At 41.4% G+C, this 14,612-nt stretch overlaps 1 protein-coding gene across 4 annotated transcripts in view; it reads left to right on the top strand.

Annotated features, from left to right (window-relative positions):
* Nucleotides 1-14,612, top strand: part of LOC140487980 (tyrosine-protein kinase JAK2-like) — a 295,730-nt gene that overhangs the window by 200,438 nt on the left and 80,680 nt on the right. For all 4 annotated transcript variants that reach the window (XM_072587498.1, XM_072587490.1, XM_072587479.1 and 1 more), the window contains one exon: nucleotides 1,088-1,406. In XM_072587498.1, coding sequence (XP_072443599.1) covers nucleotides 1,088-1,406 — 319 coding nt within the window. The remainder of the gene's footprint in view (nucleotides 1-1,087; nucleotides 1,407-14,612) is intronic.

Below are 14,612 nucleotides of genomic sequence, written 5' to 3'. Positions count from 1 at the left end.
CGATAGCCAGAGACTTTTCCCCAGGGCAGGATTGACTGTTACGAGGAGTCATAGTTTTAAGGTGTTAGGAGGAAGGTATCGAGGAAATGTCAGAGGTTGCTTCTTTATGCGGTGGGTTGTGAATGCATGGAATGGGTTGCCAGCGGAGGTGGTGAAAGCAGAGCCATTAGGGACATTTAAGTGACTGCAGGACACGCACGTGGATGGCAGTGAATTGAGGGGTGCGTAGGGCCTGTTCTGTGCTGTACTTTTCTATGTTGTATAACTTGCAAAAGGTATTTGGACAAATATTTAAAGAGGAAACCTTTTCAAGTCTGTTGGGAAGTGCTTGGAGAAATTTCAGCATCTATGACTTATTTTATTTAAGGAGTATTCAGATTGTCACCTTGCAAAGAGAAAGAGCCATAGGATTTATATGTTTGTTAGGAAAATGCAGAGCTCTCTTAATTTTCCAAAAGTTAAAATTGTTCCCACTTTGGCAGCCTGACCATCCAAACTCACTTCATACACTGGTTGGTTTTTTTTTGGATCTCCACACACCACCTTACCTGTGCAATGGCAGGACTTTACAGCCTCATTCAGTCCAGCAGGTCACCAGGTGAACAAGCATGCTCCATAGTACGGTTAGTCCCATATGGCAGAGCACTTGAGAAGATCCAGAACCCAAGGCACCATCAAAAGGCGTTGTGCGTGCGTTGGGGCAGGGATGGGGCCGGGAGGGTTTGCAGCTGAATGCCTCTATCCACAGGGCACAAGGATACATTGAATATCAACCAAGAATCTTGAACCAGACATTTGTACTCATCAAGACTGTGTCTAGAGCAGGGTTTGAACTGTGTACCTTCTGACTTGGAAGCAGGAATACTGACCTGAATGAATATGCGCTCATAATCTAATTCTTGTGAGTTGTGGCTTTTATAGTTACATCCTAGTCCGACACAATGACTATTTTATTCGGACTTTGAACATGATAGTGTGTTTATTTTTCATGAGCCAAAAGCCGATTCAACTGTTGAAGATTTTTCACAGGATTTGTAGCTTGAGATGCTTGTTATTTGTTCCAATGATTGCATTGTTTCAATTCCAGTTACAAATCGTTCTTGCCGAAAAATATTCGTCTACAGATCCAAAATTACCACTTTGTGACAAGGAAACGGATCCGATTCAGATTTTACCAGTTTATCCGGCAGTTCAGCCAGTGTAATGCAAGTGCCCGAGATTTGAAGTTGAAATATTTGATTAACATGGAAACTCTTCAGCCTGCTTTTTTCTCGGAGTATTTTGAAGTGAAGGAGCCAATACAAGGACCTTCAGGAGAAGATGTATTTACGATTGTTGTAACTGGAAATGGAGGCATTCAGTGGATGAAGGGAAAATATAAAGACACCGATTCTCAACCTGATCAGGTAATAACCACAATGATTAAAGTAATCCACTTACAATATTTGCAGCTTTTAAAGCTGAGATATTAAAAGGCTCAATGTAAAAGGGTTACATCTGTTACTACACTTGCATAAAAGTTTAGTTCTACTTCAGCTTTCTTCACTAAATACACTTCTTTAATTGGTTACCTCACCCAGCTTATGAAGGTTAATGTATAAAACATTACCATTTATTGTACTCCACTGCTTAAGATTCTATTGATACAAACTCCAGCAATGTTTTGTTTTATAAACATTCTTGAAAAATCAAATTTAACTGGTTGAATTTGAACCTGTTTTGCACAAGTTGCTGTCCATTTCATTTGAACTTGTATTTGCTTGTAACTCTAAAGCCACAAACAGCTATTGTTACCTGGTTTGTTATGTTTCACTGAGTATGTAGCATGCAATTGTTTGGACCAACTAGGTTCTGGTCCAAACTTGTCTCCTCCCAACCCTCTTTCTTTCAACTTTATCTATGTATCTTTCCCTTGGGTGACTATATTTTAAATGCATTTATGCTATTTGCCTCAACTGTGATGGTACTTGTCATAGTGAGTTTATTGTAACTATCTGATATTTATGACGGTGCTTCCTCTTAGCTTTACAGTAGATAAGCAGGAGGCTGGAAGAACACAACAAGCCAGGCAGCATCAGGAGGTAGACAAGTCAACACTTTGGGTGTAACCCTTCTTCAGGACTGGGGGTGGGTGTAAAGGGAGCTGCAGATAAAGCTGGAGAAGGCTTTGGGGAGGTGGAGAGGGTCTTAGTGGTGAGATAGTGAGAGGTAAACACAGGTATGAATCCGGTTGGTAGCTGGAAGGAAGGATCGGACAGAGGAATGGAAGGGAGGGGGCGGGGCTGCAAAGGGAGTCAGGTAATGGGAAGGGAGGTTATTCAAAATTGGAGTCCTCCAGGCGGAAGGTGAGTTGTTGTTTCTCCAATTTGCAGTCTGAGTCGCTGTGGCAATTGAGGAGGCTGAGGATGGTCATGTCAGAGAGGGAATGGGAAGGACAATTAAAATGGGTAGTGACTGGGAGGTCAGGTTGGCCCTTGTGGGCCTGACTGAGCTGCTCGGTGAAATGTACACTGAGCAACAACAAGAAGCCAATTCTTCAAAACCCTGTGCAAATTTAATGAAATCATGTACTTAAATAAATCACCAAAACAATCATTACAGGGAATGATGTCTATGAGCAATAGTTTTGAGGTTTCTTGCAAGTGGAAATGTTTTCTGTATATTTGCCCTATCAGTTCCATTCAATGGAGTGGAGTAGTGGTGAACAGTTGGTACAGGTTGGTATATATTGGGGTTCACAGGGGTTGATATTAGAATCACTACTTGTCTTGATGCATATTAATGACCAAGACTTGGGTGTGAATAGCACAATTTTAAAGTTTGCAGGTGACACAAAATTTGAAAGCATTGTGAGGAGATCTGTGTTAAACTCCAGAAGGACACAGATAAGCGAGTGGGAATGGACAAGTACTTGGCAGATAAAATTTAATGCCTGGAGTGTGAAATGATCTATTTTCATAAGAAGAATGAGAAGAGGCACTTGAAAATAAAACATGTTATTCTAAAGCAGATGCATTAACAAAGGGACCTGGGCATATGTGCAAACATTGTTGAAACTGGCAGGACAATTGGGAAAGTGGTGAATAAGGCTTTATGAATAGTGATACGGAGTACAATAGTTGGAAGTTCTGGTGAATCATTATAGATTCAGTCTCATCTGGAGTAAGATATCCGATTTTGGCCAATGCAATTTCAGAAGGATGGAAACGCTTTTGTAGAGAATCGAGCAAAGATTTAGGAAAACAACTGTAGGAATGGGAGCTTCCAGTATCTGGATAGCTTCTGAGGCTGTTCTCCTTCAAGAAGATAAGGCCAAGAGACAACTTGATAGAGACATCCAAAGTAGTGAGGGATCTCGACAGAATAGTTAGGAAGAGACTCTTCCCATTGGCGGAAGGATATAGAACCACAGCGTCCCACCTGCAGGTGATTGGAAAATAAATAGAGGAAAGATGAGATAAAGCATTTGTACAGTGAGTGATTTAGGATCTGGAATGTGCTACCTGAGACTGTGTTGGAGGCCAATTCAGCTGTGGCTTTCAAAAGGGAATTGTATAAATAGCTGGATAAGATCCCTACAGTGCCCATTGAGTCCACACCGACCGGCCAGAGACCATCCCATCCAGATCCACTGTATTCCTGGAACCCTACATTTCCCATGGCTAACCTACCTAGATACAATGGGCAATTTAGCATGGCCAATCCAGCTGACCTGCACATCTTTGACTAAAAAGAAATTGCAGTATTACAAAGGAAAAGTGGACAAAAGGCAGTAGCTGAGTAGCCCTTCAAAAAAAGCACGTACACACTCGATGGACTGAGTGGTTTCTTGCAATGCTGAAACTATTCTATGATCATTTTAAAGGCCACTCCTCAGTATTCCCTTTGCGAAAGAAGTAAAACTGAGCCAGTTCAACCTTTCTTGATAAATACATCCTTTTGGTGTCATCTTTGTGAATCATTTTTGCTCCTTTTTTAATGGTTCTATATTCTTTTGTTTTATAATCAGCAGAGTCACAACTGTACAGAGTATGCTAAGTGTTTTTTAACCAAGATTTGAGAAAAGTCTCCCTTAACTTCAAACAAAAAACTAAAAAGCTGGAGAAGCCCAAAAGGTCCAGCAGCATCTGTGTAGAGAGAAACAAAGTGAACATTTCCGGTCCAATATGACTGCCCCTCTTTTTTTTAATTTAAGAGATTTGTGTACTTGCACCTCCTATTTTAGGCTCTTTCTTTTAGCTATGAAGAAGATTAGGCAAAGGCCAGAAGAAATAAGAACAAGAGTAGGTCATTCAATCCCTTCAATCTCGCCCGCCAAGCTATCAGATTGTGGCTGATACAATATTCCTCATGTACACTTTTCTGCATTTTCCTTTGTAACCTTTGATTTCCTTCCTAATGAAGAATCTATCTATCTCACCCTTGAATATTATCACTTCTACCCCCATGGCTCTCTGTGACAACGGATTCCAAAGACACTCACCCCTCTGAGACAAGATTTCCTCCTCATCTCAGTCTTAAATTGGTGCTCCTTTATCCTGAAACTAGACCCATTGACCCGAGATTCTCCCAAGAGGGGTTACATCGTCTCGACAAGCCCCTTAAGAATGCTGTATATTTCCATAAGACCGAAAGACATAGGAGTGGAAGTAAGACCATTCGGCCCATTTAATCATGGCTGATGGGCATTTTCAACTCCACTTACTCGCAATCTCCCCATAGCCCTTAATTTCTTGCAAGATAAAGAATTTATCAATCTCTGCCTTGAAGACATTTCACGTCCTGGCCTCCACTGCACTCCGTGACATTGAATTCCACAGGCCCACCACTCTCTGGCTGAAAAAATGTCTCCTCATTTCCATTCTAAGTTGACCCCCTCTAGTTCTAAGGCTGTGCCCACGGGTCCTAGTTTCCCCACCTAACGGAAACAAATTCCCAGCGTCCACCCTTTCCAAGCCATTTCAGTAAGATAATTTTCATTCTTCTAAATTCCAGTGGGTAGATTTGAGTTGTTTGCTTTGCAGCAGAGAATGTTGAGGATGGAATCTGATAGAGGTGTATAAACTTATCAGTGGCAGGGTGGATAGAAGGCAGCTGTTCCCCTTAGTTAAATGGTCACTAACAAGGTGGTGCATTATTATGGTGAAAGGAAGGAGGTTTAGAGGGGTGTTGAGGAAAAATGTTTTCACCAGACAGTGGAGGAGCTCTGGAATGCACTGCCTGAAGGTAATAGAGGCAGTAACTTCACAAACTTTTAATAAATACGTGGATGAGCACTTGTCATAGCTTTCAAGGACATGGGCTAGAAAGTGCTGGAAAGTTGGACTCCTGTAGATTTAGTGTAATTTTGGTAGTCGAGATTCGATGGACTGAAGGGCCTCTACTGTATGATTTCATTCATGTAGTATGTGGCTTCTTTAATAAACCTACATGTGCTGAGACATTTATCTATATTGAAATTTCTTTGTCAATTGCTTCCCAATTTTGTGTACTTTTGATGTGTTCCTTTTCTGTCAGCTCCTTCCTCTGCATTAACTATACCCCACTAACGGGTATAAAGTGCAAGTTTGACATCATACCTCCAATTCCCAAATCCAGATTTTTAAATGTAATTATGTTCAGAGCTCTATCTCCACTGACTGTGAGCCTTCGTTCCTTGGTTTACAAAACCATACCTGAAGTACATATGCTGAAATATTTTGAAGTTTAGTTTCCTTAATTTAACTGAGGTGGGGCCTTAATTTTTTCCACCACAAGATTGTTGTTCTTGACAATGACAAGGCCTTCCATATATTTGAAACAAAGGGTGTGCATTGATCTGAAAATATGTTTGTTTCTTGTATTTCTGGGAAATTGTTGTTAACTGACCATTAACAGCTTCCTGGCAGCAGGAGGTAAAATGAAACCACTGCTATTCTGAACCTTGTTAAAAATGAGCTAGGAAAATTGAATGTTTTTGTGTTTGGCCACACCAAAGGACAAAACACAAAACATTTATTTTACTGTTGGTGCAATCAACTATATGAAACAATTTCCAAACTTTCTGAAGCATCATTGCCAGGATTTAACTGCTAAGATTATCAAGCTTGTGGTCTGGAAATCCCTTCTCTGCCTCCACTTTCTAATTGCAGTGAATTCATTTGCATATATGAAGTTAGAACTATAAGGAAGTAAGTTTAGATTAATTACTACAATTCTGGTCCCCTTCATTCTCTGAAAATACTTTAGCGTTTGCACAGCAGAGTTTCCTTCAGTCTTCTCGATCTTTTTATCTGGCAAACTTGATTGAGTTTTTTGAAGAAGTAACAAAGAAGATTGATGAGGGTAGAGCGGTAGATGTGATCTATATGGACTTCAGTAAGGCGTTCAACAAGGTTCCCCATGGGCGACTGGTTAGCAAGGTTAGAACTCACGGAATACAGGGAGAACAAGCCATTTGGATACAGAACTCACTCAAAGGCAGAAGACAGGGTGTTGGTAGAGGGTTGCTTTTCAGACTGGAGGCCTGTGACCAGTGGAGTGCCACAAGGATCAGTGCTGGGTCCTCTACTTTTTGTCATTTACATAAATGATTTGGATGTGAGCAAAAGAAGTACAGTTAGTAAGTTTGCAGACGACACCAAAATTGGAGGTATAGTGGACAGCGAAGAGGGTTACCTCAGATTACAACAGGATCTTGACCAGATGGGTCAATGGGCTGAGAAGTGGCAAATGAAGTTTAATTCAGATAAATGCGAGGTGCTGCATTTTGGGAAAGCAAATCTTAGCAGGACTTATACACTTAATGGTAAGGTCTTAGGGAGTGTTGCTGAACAAAGAGACCTTGGAGTGCAGGTTCATAGCTCCTTCAAAGTGGAGTCGCAGGTAGATAGAATAGTGAATAAGGCGTTTGGTATGCTTTCCTTTATTGGTCAGAGTATTGAGTACAGGAGTTGGGAGGTCATGTTGCAACTGTTAGGCCACTGTTTGAATATTGTATGTAATTCTGGTCTCCTTCATATTGGAAAGATGTTGTGAAACTTGAAAGGGTTCAGAAAAGATTTACAAGGATGTTGCCAGGGTTGGAGGATTTGAGCTATAGGGAGAGGCTGAACAGGCTGGGGCTGTTTTTTCTGGAGCGTCGGAGGCTGAGGGGTGACCTTATAAAGGTTTACAAAATTATGAGGGGCATGAATGGGATAAATAGACAAAGTCTTTTCCCTGGGATCAGGGAGTCCAGACTAGAGGGCATAGGTTTAGGGTGAGAGGAGAAAGATATAAAAGAATCCTAAGGGGCAACGTTTTCACACAGAAGGTGGTATGGATATGGACTGAGCTGCCAGAAGATGTGGTGGAGGCTGGTACAATTGCAACATTTAAAAGGCATTTGGATGGGTATATGAATAGGAAGGGTTTGGAGAGATATGGGCCGGGTGCTGGAAGGTGGAACTAGATTGGATTGGGATATCTGGTCGGCCTGGACGGGTTGGACCGAAGGGTCTGTTTCCGTGCTGTACGTCTCTATGACTATGACTCTATGGTAGTTGAATGGTGAAAGATAAATTATGTCATTGCATTGGAGGCAATTTAGAGGAAGTCACTAGATTGATTCCAAAGATAAGGGTTTATTTTGTATAGAGTATGAACAGTTTAGGCATACAGTATTTTTCGGGAGTTTAGAAGAATGAGAGGCGATGTATTTGAGGTATATAAGATGCGAAAGAGGATTGACAAAGTATACATCGGATGTTTCCTCATTTTGGGCAATCTAGAATAAGAGGTATTAATTTTTGGATAAGGGGTAGCATTGAAAACAGATGAGGAGAACTTATTCTTCTCCAAGGGTCATGAATCTGTGGAATTCACTAACCGAGAGTGTGATAGATGCTGGGACACTGAATTTAAAGAGGGTATGGGCAGATTTTTAATTAGTAATATGTTAAGGGGTTGTAAGGTGCAGACAGAAATCTGGAGTTGAGACCATGTTGAATATCAGCCATGATTGTATTTGAATGGCAGAGCAGGCTCGAAGGGCTGAATTGCCACCTCCTGTTATTTCTCGTGTTCGTATGTTCCAATGATAATACCGGAGTCAAAATTTTATTTACTCTCTCTCTCATTGCAAGCAAAAACCTTCTAATGGAATTGCACCCCTCTCTAGCCTCTGAGGTGCCCACCCATTACAGAAGGCCTCAAATGTACCAATTGACATAGCATGTTTCCTCTCAAGGGTCACCAAATGTAGACATAGACACAGAGAAGAGGTAGGACTTTGGGTTCAATGACCATCCTTTAATAGTCAGCTTAGCCAGGATCAGGAGCAGTCCTACACAGGAAGCCCTCTGATTTGACTGGCCCCCTCTGCATCTGATGGTTGAAGCTCAGGAAAAGGAAGCCTAAGGGCAGCCAAAGATTGAGCAGCATCACCTTCGAATAATGAAAAAGGGGACTGCAATCTTGTCATTACAGGTTGTTCCACCTGTACTACACATGTAACACAGACCACAATAAGGACAAGTGGCCTGGCAGAAGTGTCTCTTCATATGTCGTAGCAACTTTGTTTAGACATGTTATAAATCAATGCTGTGGCATGTGGGACTGGGCCCCAGACCTTCTCATACAAGGGTAGAGCTGATACCATTCCACCACAAGGGCTCAATCCCAGGTAATGCCCATATGCTGCATATAATTACATTAAATTCATATCCAATGAAGGTCCATGCTGTCTCAATTATTGCATGACTTGAGAGCCAAGATGTTAAAGCCTTCAAGTGATCAGTGCTTCTACTGTGTTTTGAACTGAAGGACATGGATTAACCTTCTGAAGCTCCGATTTTAAGGAAAAGAGCTAACGATTATGATTACTCTTGCTACATAATTGCACAAACTATTTTAATGCTGTTTAACCACTTTGTTCCATTCAGTGGTTTACAAAACTAGTATAAAAAGAGGTAAAAACAATGACTGCAGATGCTGGAAACCAAATTCTGGATTAGTGGTGCTGGAAGAGCACAGCAGTTCCGGCAGCATCCAAGTAGCTTCGAAATCAACGTTTCGGGCTTTTGCCCGAAACGTCGATTTCGAAGCTACTTGGATGCTGCCTGAACTGTTGTGCTCTTCCAGCACCACTAATCCAGAATACAAAACTAGTATGTCTGTAAGTATCAGAACCAGATAGGAAATTGAGATGAGTTTTTCCTTTATTTAACTTCTTTTGACAGCTTCAAGCAACCTTTCCTGGATTCATGAGAATTGCCATGTCAATTACAGACGTCTGGTAATCTGGCAGCCTCTGTACTTAGAATCTTCCCGAAAATATACAATTTTATCTATTTATATCTTCATAATTTATGAACAAAATTTTACAGTGGCAAGTCTTGCCTGTGCCACTTGTCATCTCTTGTCATGCATTTTATATTCTCTTTTCCCATGATTTACACTCTGGTTATCGATTTTCCCAATTATCTTCTCAAAACCCTGTTTCATCTTACTGCAACTGAGGTTTTGAACATACAAGCAAAGGGTTATATACAAACATGTCAGTAACTCGATTAAACTTGCAGTCACTGAAACTTGCTTTTAAAAGGAAAACATCTCAAAATGCTTCCCAGAAACATAGGCCAAAAAAAATGACCTCGCCAGGAAAGGAGATATCAAAAGCATGCCCACTCTGCTGGTTTGAAGGAAGATGTTAAAGAAGAGTATGATGCAGAGGACTTTGAGGAAATCATTTTGGGAAGGCACTAGGAAGTAGCGGGGGAGGCAATTGCCTAGTGGTAAAGTCACAGGACTAGCAATCCAAAACCCTAACCTAATGTTCTGGGGATAAAATTCAAGTCCCACCATGGGAGATGGTGAAACTCTGAAATAAAAATCTCATGTAATGGTGACCATGTAATCATTGTCAAGTTATTTTAAAAATGCATCAGATTCACTAATGTCCTTCTGCCCTCATTACATGGTTAGGCCTACATGTAACTTCAGACCTACAACAGTTTGGTTGATTCTCATTTACCCTCTGGGCAATAAATTCTGGCCTAGTCAGTGACACCAACATCTGGGGAGGGGGTGGGGTGGGGAAAGGGGAGTGGTGGTTTGAGTGTGTGTGACATAATGGCTGATTAGCATTGCTGCCTCACAGCGCCAAGGACCACGAGTTTCATTCCAGTCTTGGGCAATTGTCTGTTTGCATATTCTCCCAGTGTCTGCATGGTGCTGTGAGGCAGCAATGCCTTCTGATGCTATGGTTTTCTCCCACAATCCAAAGATGTGTGGGTTAAGTTGATTGGCCATCGTGACCAGGGATATGCACCTTAAGTTGATTGGTCATGTGAAATGCCAGGATTCAGGGATAGGGTAAGGGGATTGGTATTGGTGGGCTGCCCTTCTGAGGATTCGTGTGGACTCGATGGGCCGAATGGCCTGCTTCCACACTGTAGGGATTCTATGAATGAGTATAAGTTAATCTCTTGGGCAGAAAACTTCTGAAGTCACAGTGAGACTAGTGCACAACACAGCCAGTCAGAGGAGCAGAGAACTAATGTGATTGTAGGATGTCACAGTGACACGAAGAGGGAAGCAATTTAGGAATTGAGGATGCTAATTTTTCAAGTTTGAGGCATTGTGGAATTTAGAAACAAATGAAGCGAGCCCGAGGTAACACCCATGTTGTAGAGGGAGGATGCAGGCAGTAGGGTCTTGAATGTGGTGAAGTTGACAGCAGATGGGAAATCCAGAGCCAGCCATGAGAGTTGTAGAATAGTTGAAGTTGAACATGACAAAAGCTTGGATGAAGATTACAGCTGCCAGTGAACAGACAAAGGATTGAGGTAGGTTTTTATTTGATGCAAAGGAACGTTTTTCAGGCTGGGAATTCATAGTAGGGTTGACTAAATCTCTGAATCTGCAAGCAGTCTGAGCTCAAGACTATGGGAGAAAAGAATTCCACGGTGAAAGGTGGATAGAGTTTGTTGCAGGGGCTCAAGGATCCGTGTTTCCAATGCTTAACTGGAAGTAATTGGGCCTTATTTGTTATTAGATCCTGGGCAAAACATCAGACACAATGCTGTGTTGGGGCAGTTGGTAGCTAAATTTAGTTGTTGTTAGTGTACAGGTAGAAGCTGACCTCAGCCCTTTGGATGATGATGTCACAAAATTGTTTGGAGAGTTTCGAACATGAGGATACAGATGGAGAGTTTAGAGATGGGAAAATGTTGAAGACTTCTTGAGAGGAAAAGGAAGTGAAAAATGGAGTGTTAGTTGGTAAGTCAAAACAAGATGGATTTTATTGTGAAGGTGACGATGCTGAGGCAGGCAGTAGCTGATGGAGAGGGAATGATTTACAGTGCCAAGTTATATGGTTGCCAGAGTTTTAATTGGGTAGTTAGGAGTTAGAACTCATTAGCAAGGACAGAAGAGCCATAACTGGTGCAGGAGTGAAGCAAGAAAAAGGTATGGGTTGAGGAATGAATGAGAAGGCTTCTCATGATGCTTAAGGTAAAGTAGGGAATCAGTGGAGACAGTGATGTTGCACAAAAAACACTGTTCGAATTTTCATCCACACAACTGATGACACCCAAATGTTTGTCACCTCTTTCAACTACGTTGAAATTATTGGGCTGCTTGTCCAAAACCCAGCACTGGATTGGCAGACATTTGGTGCAAATAAATATTCGGGAAGCTCAGAAACCATTATCTTCTGTTCCCAGCCCACACTTCATTTTCTCTACATCGACTCCATCCCTCACCTATGCATCTGGGCTGAAACTGAGCCAATATATTCACAATCATGATGTTATATTAAACTTAAAGTAAATCCATGATTTTGACTGACTCCCCCTTGAAACAATCCAGACCTCTACTGGCTATGTGTTAACTCACACAGAATCATGATTACCTGCCACTTCTAAGCTGGCTGACCTGTATTGGTTTACAGCTAAGCATTACCTTGATTTTAAAAAAATTCTCGTTCTTGTTTGCACACCTGTCCATAGCCTCTCAGCTCCCTATTTGTCTAATCTCAAAATATCTCTAACCATAGTTTGCCAAGATATCAGCACTCCCCTAATTCTGGTCTCCTAAGCATTTAATTTTAGTGACACTGTTACTGGAGGCTTTGTCTTCAACTCTCAAGAGCCTCTCCTTTTGGAATTCCCGCCTCTTTCCAGCTTTACCTCTGTCTTCTTCTTTAAGGTACTCCAAAACATGTATCTTAAGCACTCTGTGAAATCTACTTGTTTGACCACGCTTTTGTTAATCTGCCCTCAGTGTCTAATTCTACTTTACAGTACTCATACAAATTGCCTTGGAATGTAAATTGTACTACACTGATACAAATTGCTGTTGTTTGCAGAGGGAGGCTGAGGATTTCAGGAAGGAGGGGCTTGGTTGGAGTTGAAAAGTAAGTTGGCCATTAGGTTTGCTGTCTACAGTTACCTTGGTTTGGCAGATGACAGTGAGACTCAGTAACTCTTGATGTTGTCCAGTGGTCCGTCCTAACAGTAGTGAGGTGTATACATTAAATGGACTTCATCAGTTCAAGAAAGCAGCTCCCTATCACCTTCTCAAGTGCAAGTAGAGATGGGAAATTAATGCTGATTGAGCCTGCAAAGCCCACAACTGTTGAAAGAATTTCAAATATGAGATCTGTTGTTCTGTGCCTAAATTTGTGATGTGTCAGATATAATGTTTGCCTTGCACATAGAGTGAGTTAGGGCTGTTGGAGAGAGAAATCAAGATTGTACATGACCACAGAAGACCAGCTGATTGCATTGTATTTCTTCTAGAAACTAGCAGATATCGAGGTTTTGATTTAAATCTTTTATCTAAAGCATACCCTTTCACTTTTGGATAGGTTGGAACCTCAACGCTTGTCTTATGTTAGTGTCTTTATTTTGTCATTTACCTTTTCTTTAATAGAACTATACCAACATTTCCTCTTAAGTGGTTTGTGTGTTACATCCTCAGTTCTTTTTTACAAATGTGCCCTTTTCTTAGCTCATTGCAACTCTAAGTTCTATTCCATCAAAGTGCTTGCAACTTCATATGTGCTTATCAGTGAGTGTGCAACAGCACCTTAGAATGACTCATTGACAGTCATTTCCCTTTCTGTGGAGTAACCCCTAACATCATTGTACTTTCCCCACAACTAACAACGTAGACAGGGAAATGGCCATGTCCGGAATCTCCGATTTCAGATTTTCTTGCCAGTAGAGAAATGAAGCATGTTGAATGTGATGTTCCACAAAGCTATTTATTCTAGATGTTAATTTCATCTTCAACATAAGAAAGATGAATTAGAATTACAAATTATTTGCATGGGCAGAGCTGTGTCATAGTGTGATAGGCCAGCTGATTGGTTATATTTTGTATTCATGAGGGAATATAGCTGTACATTTTCGGACTCGAGGCATGCTGTTAGTGCCCAGTCCTCTGAATTATGGGTCTGGATTCAAGACCTTTCTGCCCCAGAGGTGTGTAACACCAGCTTGATTAAAATTACTATAAGTCAGCTACAAGGGACAGCTTTTTGTGGTGCAGTGTAATTCTTTCCTCTGCGATGGCATGCTGGCTCTGTGGTTAGCGCTGTTGCATCACACTTGCTCCTCCATTGTTGGGATTCTATAATTGTGGGGTGGCATAGTGGCCCACTGGTTAGCACCGCTGCCTTACAGTGCCTGGGACTCAGGCGAATGTGTGCACATTCTGACTGTCTCTGCGTGGGTTTCCTCCCACAGTTCAGAGATGTGCAGGTTAGGTGGATCGGCCATGTCACATTGCCCCTTTGTGTCTAGGAATGTGTAGGCTAGGTAGATGCACCGTGGGAAATGCAAATTTACAAGGATAAGGTAGGGACAGAGTCTGGATGTCTTGTTCTTCAGAGGGTCAGTGTGGTCTTGATGGGTGGAATCATCTGCTTCCACACTCTAGGGATTCTATTGTTCATTGGTCTCAGTCCAAGTCCTACCTGTTTCAGAGCTGTATCATAACATTAGCAGAGCTATTGTAGGAAGGGAGCAGATTGTCTGTCGATCTCTAAACTGTGGTTGCTATGCAGTTGGAAGGATCCATGGAGGACTGCCATTGAAATAAACCCAGATTCCAAAACTGTGGTGCAGCTATTGTGCTTCATGGCTCATGGAAGTGCAATAGAGAAATGCCTTGTCACATGACTTGACTGTTTTGGCTTTTATTCATTTTAACTGGGATAAGGGGGACTCTTACTCTGCCACCCAATTATTTGAAGTGTTGGTTTGTTCCAGTGAAGTATTGTCAAGTGGGTTGAATCCTATCCAGGCTTTTGGGAGTTGGGCTTTGTGCCTTGCATACAGTAAATGTCATTTAAGATTGTGTAAATAGAATGTATCGAGATGTAGCATATGAAGAAATCAAAAAAAGGACATCAGTTAGATTTTCATGATCTCTGAATGCCCTAAAACACTTTACAGCCAATAATACACTATTGAAGTAAGGATGGCAAAACAAGATTCCACAAACAACATTGAGAGCATGCTCAGATACAGTATTACATTTTTTTTTAATGGTAGTGAAGATAACTATTGGCTAGAATACACATAAATACTTTGGATGTTGGTTTAACATCTCACACAAAAGACAACACCTGCAATAGTTCA

This window comes from Chiloscyllium punctatum, chromosome 2 (assembly GCF_047496795.1).
Source record: "Chiloscyllium punctatum isolate Juve2018m chromosome 2, sChiPun1.3, whole genome shotgun sequence".
In the NCBI taxonomy this organism is placed as follows: domain Eukaryota; kingdom Metazoa; phylum Chordata; class Chondrichthyes; order Orectolobiformes; family Hemiscylliidae; genus Chiloscyllium; species Chiloscyllium punctatum.
Note: the sequence above shows the minus strand (reverse complement) of the source record. Positions and strands in the feature narration are given on the sequence as shown.